The following is a 4,789-nucleotide window of genomic DNA, read 5'->3' on the forward strand; positions in this document are numbered from 1 at the left end:
TTTTGAAAATCTGAAATTGCTACTGCACCAAAGAGCTGTTTTTTGCCTGACTTTTTTTTTTTCTCTTGTTATCTTTGTTCTGTTGACCTGATTTCTCTCCTATATTGTGAAGAACTGTCTTTAGTATTTGGGAAACTCCTTCACACTTACTTATGACACTCATGACAATAATAACTTAGAAGAATAATTAAAAAAAAAAAAATCTCTGTGCGGAAATGCTTTGAATGTTTGTCTTTTAAAAGCTTTTTATTTCCAGTGTGTTCTTAACGAAACTCCCTTCATCACATTTCTTAGCATGAATGTACCCATGGCTGCATGTACTCTTCCTTTTTTTTTTTATGTTGTCATCATATTCTTAGCACTGTGGATTAGACAGTGTGATGTAGAGATGGTACTGATTTTATAGACATTTGCTTAATAATTTTTTTTTTTTGGCACAGTAAGGCTTGTTCTGAACATGGCTGGAAGAGCTACATAACAGCTGTCAGCTGCCTAACTGTTATCTCAAGAAAATTTAAAAAATCAACACCAAAACAAAAAAAAGCTCAGTACAAATTGCCTGTAATGCAATTCCTTTTTTAAGCATGAGAGCCTGTTTCTTATTAGTCAGTAACAGTTTAGCAATGTAGCCATCACATTTGCAGTTAAAGAGAAACATCTGTCCATACCTGAGGCATCACTTGTCTGTAGAAAATGAGTCCCAATGCATTCTTATAAAATCAAACAAATTGCTTTTGAGGGGTTGCTGGTTGGGTGATTTTAGCAAAATTAGCACCAATAAAGTTATTGGAGAGAGTAAATACAAGCGCGAAGCAGATGAGTTGAAGGTGACTTCTGTCCCGTGCAGAACTCCTTTGAGCCAGCTGGGTCTCACTCTCCACAGACTGAATAGAGAGGGCAGGTGAACATGTCATTCTTCCCTGCTGCGCCCGTGTAGCCAAGGTGACACAGAGGCAATTACCTGCATGTAAAAAAAGGGAGTGCAAGTCACTGGATTGCAAGTTAAAAATAAAAATGGCAACAAGTGTTAACCCAAAGAGAGGAAGCTATGTATTTTCCCATGGTGGTGGTGGTTTTAGGATTGCATAGTGGCCTCAAGTAAGTTATAGTTGTGAGAGAGAGTTTTGCCCTTTTCAGGCTGTAGGACCCGGTGGCATAATGATGAAAAAAGATAGTGACTGTAAAGATGTTATGAAGGGAGTTAAACACCTCTGAGGATTCCCGGAGAACGCTCAAACAGAAATGTCAGGAGACTACACTGGGGTTTGCATTTTGTTTTCCTTAACTACTGATGCTCAGATATTGATCAGTGGAATAAAGTTATTGAGCAGCTGGGAACACCCTGTCCAGAATTCATGAAGAAGCTGCAGCCGACAGTTCGGAACTACGTTGAGAACAGACCCAAGTATGCTGGCCTCACTTTCCCCAAACTTTTTCCAGACTCTCTCTTCCCAGCTGACTCGGAACACAACAAACTCAAAGGTATGTCTGACAAAGGGACATGGTTCACATGTCAACAGCTACAATTCAATGAAGTTTTTTTTCAATTTTTCTTCTCTCTAGTTGCAATCCCTTTTAATGCAGTTAGTTGCAGAGACGAATGACTGCATGGGTTTTGTTCAGCTGAGAGGCAGCTTTTGGAAAGGATTTTTGGAGATCCTTGGTGCTTGGGCAGCCAAGGGAACATTCGTTATCATTGATGTGTTGAGCATATCCCCATGGTGTTCTGTGTGATGTTTCTGTACCATGAGGAACTGAGCTGTTCCTTTACCCTCATTCTTAAACTTGTAACACAAAGGAACAGTAGAACTTCCATTGGAAGATCTCAGTGCTTGCACTGTTCTGTTTTAGGTGAAAAATATCAGTTCAGCCAGATGCCTGCCTCATAGCACTACCTTTAATATACAATAGAAAGATATTAGCAACGTCAGCCAAAATGGTTTTGATGTAGCTGAGGTTTAATATCTGCTATGGATGGATTTCTTCTTTTGAAAAATTATGTGGGTCAGTTTGAATATGTGAAGTAGACCGCTAACTTAATTACAGTGTGACTAGACATACACCTGTAAAATATAAGTTGCAATTATTTTAATCATATATCGAAGTCTTGTTTTACTTGATCAGGGCATTGACCTTCAACTGGAAAGAGTTATAAATGTGTGTTTAGTATAGAAAGCATTTCTCATCACAGCTCTGGAACCCCTGCAGAACTTGTACTGTGTATCAGTTCTGCACCACTTGAGTACTTGGGGCCACTTACTACGGTGGCATGTAATGGTTTTCAAGTACTTGCAATTTGCATGTCATTACATTACCCAGAGTACTCTTCCAATTAACAACTGTTTCATAGCAAGGCTGCTGTCTTGGCTCTGGGAGCAAAGTGAAAGGTCTAAGCAGATGCTTTTGGATACATGGAATTTTATACTCCTAGTACAATAAAATTGAATAATGGAATTTTCTTGGATTTGGAGCTAAGGAATAGAAATGACTGTCAAACAGTGCTGTTATCTTTTGGATACAGGAAGCACATGCATTTGAGCATACTAAATGCCAGTTTTTAAGATACAATCACAGAACAAGAAACAGTGCGTTAAAAAAATTCTGCTTGTGCATCATTGTATCATCCCATGCCCTGCCTAAATATTTCACCAAAATGTAATGTTAATAGTTTAATTAGATATTACTTTTACTCACCCATGTCTGATGAGATACCTAATAATATTTTTGCACTTGCATCTCTCTACATTCTTTTTCCTTTCATTTTTTTTTTTTCATTTACACAGGAAATAATTTTGAGCATGGAAGAGCTTAGAACACTACATTGATAGTAATATTAGAAATCTATGTTATAATTTTTTTGCATGGGTTTAGATGGTATTATATTTGTTACAAACTCTAAACAGTAAAAACGATTTGGATAATAGAAGGATGAATTTGTGGCCTGATAGACACAATGGGCTATATTACCAGGTAAAATAAATCAATGTTGCAATATAAAACTCAATGTATATATAAGGCTGTGCATTTTTGCTGTGGAGGATGATGTGTCCCACTGATTTAAACTTTGTTATGCGGGACAAACAAGACTTAAGCAGTTCCAAGGCACTTCCATACCATTATGTGTTGATCCCAGGCTACAGATTTGACATTATTGCTTCTAATGGGATGCCCTAAGATAAGCCTGGTACCTATGCCTCACTAAAATGTTTAATGTCTCCAAGCAGGCTAGGTGAAAAACTTTAAAACATACAGAAAAGTTTGGATGTTTTTCTGAGGCACCGTAAGAGTACCTGTAAGTTTCAGGCTTTGATTTAGTAATGCCATGATTTTAGACTTCATTGTGAGAGCTTTAGTTTTCTGATCCTGGCAATAATACAGATACCTCAAGCACATTTTTCTCGGGTATATTATTCAGCCCTCAACATGGAATCTGCATACAACATGTAAAATCTCATTGAAGCTTGTTAGGGGACTTATGGTATGCAGCCCTGATGTTGGCACCTTCCTAATGAATCAGGCCCAAAACTTACTGAAGAACTCTTGTTATAACAAGGCAAGGGGCAGAAGTACATATAAACAATCTCTAAAAGGGTTGTGTCATTGTTACTTTCCTAACCCAATTAACCCTCCTCTGGAGGCGGTGATTGTTTTGTGCTAATACTATGTTTATCTGATTTCATTGTTCTAGCCAGCCAAGCCAGAGACCTTTTATCAAAGATGCTAGTCATTGATCCGGCCAAGCGAATATCAGTAGATGAAGCCTTACAACATCCATACATTAATGTCTGGTATGACCCAGCAGAAGTGGAGGCGGTACGTACTTCAGACTGCTAAACGCAGATATGATTCATAGATTCCTGACAGCTTGATAATGAGCATGCTATTAAAAAACAACGTTGTTGTGACTGTGGTGGTATTCGGATTTACGTGAAATGAGATCTGTAGAGACAGGATATATCTCTTTGTTAGCTTAACTGACAATAGATGGGAGCAAAAACACTTCAAGCATACGAATCCATTTTCTGCTTTCTTCTAGACAACACGAAGAAAGGATTTTGAACCCAGTAGCTCACCTGGTTTTTCTAGCTATATAAGTCAATCTGGCAAAAGATACTATGCTTCTCTCTAAACGTTTCCTTGAAGAGAACAGCAAACATCACTTCCTATGTTTATGTTCAAGGATATACGTGGAGAGGAGGAGAATTAAACAAAACAATACTGTCGTGGTTTAAGCCTAGCCAGCAACTAAACACTAGGCAGCCGCTTGCTCAACCCCTGCCTCTGGTAGGATGGGGGAGAGAATCGGGAGGGCACAAGTAGGAAAACTCACGGGTTGAGATAAAAACAGTTTAATAACTGAAATAAAACAAAGTAGAACAGTAGTAATAACAATGATAACAACAACAATAACAGAATATACAAGACAGGTGATGCACAATGCTACTGCTCACCACCTGCCGACCGACGCCCGTCCCAAGCTGCAAGAGCCCCCTCCTAGTTTTTATACTGAGCATGACGTCACATGGTATGGAATACCCCATTGGCCAGCTGGGTCAAACCAGCTATGCTCCCCGCGCCAGCTTCCCCTGCACTTGGCAGAGCATGGGAGGCCAAAAAGTCCCTGGTGCAAGCACCACCCAGCAACAATCAAAACATCAATGGGCCATCAACACTCCTCTCATAACAAACACACAACACAGCACCCTCCCCAGCTACTGGGAAGAAAGTTAACTCTGTCCCATCCAGAACCAGGACAGTATCCACCACTTATTCTATACCATCTACATCA

At 39.3% G+C, this 4,789-nt stretch overlaps 1 protein-coding gene across 1 annotated transcript; it reads left to right on the forward strand.

Annotated features, from left to right (window-relative positions):
• Nucleotides 1–1,299: 1,299 nt before the first annotated feature.
• Nucleotides 1,300–3,813, forward strand: LOC104069233 (mitogen-activated protein kinase 10-like; the record flags this gene model as incomplete). The annotated part of the gene is made up of 2 exons (XM_009586389.1): nucleotides 1,300–1,482; nucleotides 3,689–3,813. Coding segments are annotated over 2 exons (308 nt in total), but the record flags the coding sequence as incomplete, so codon positions are not given.
• Between the last annotated feature and the right edge of the window lie 976 nt (nucleotides 3,814–4,789).

The sequence above is a fragment of the Fulmarus glacialis genome, unplaced genomic scaffold (assembly GCF_000690835.1).
Source record: "Fulmarus glacialis isolate BGI_N327 unplaced genomic scaffold, ASM69083v1 scaffold5691, whole genome shotgun sequence".
Taxonomy (NCBI): Eukaryota; Metazoa; Chordata; class Aves; order Procellariiformes; family Procellariidae; genus Fulmarus; species Fulmarus glacialis.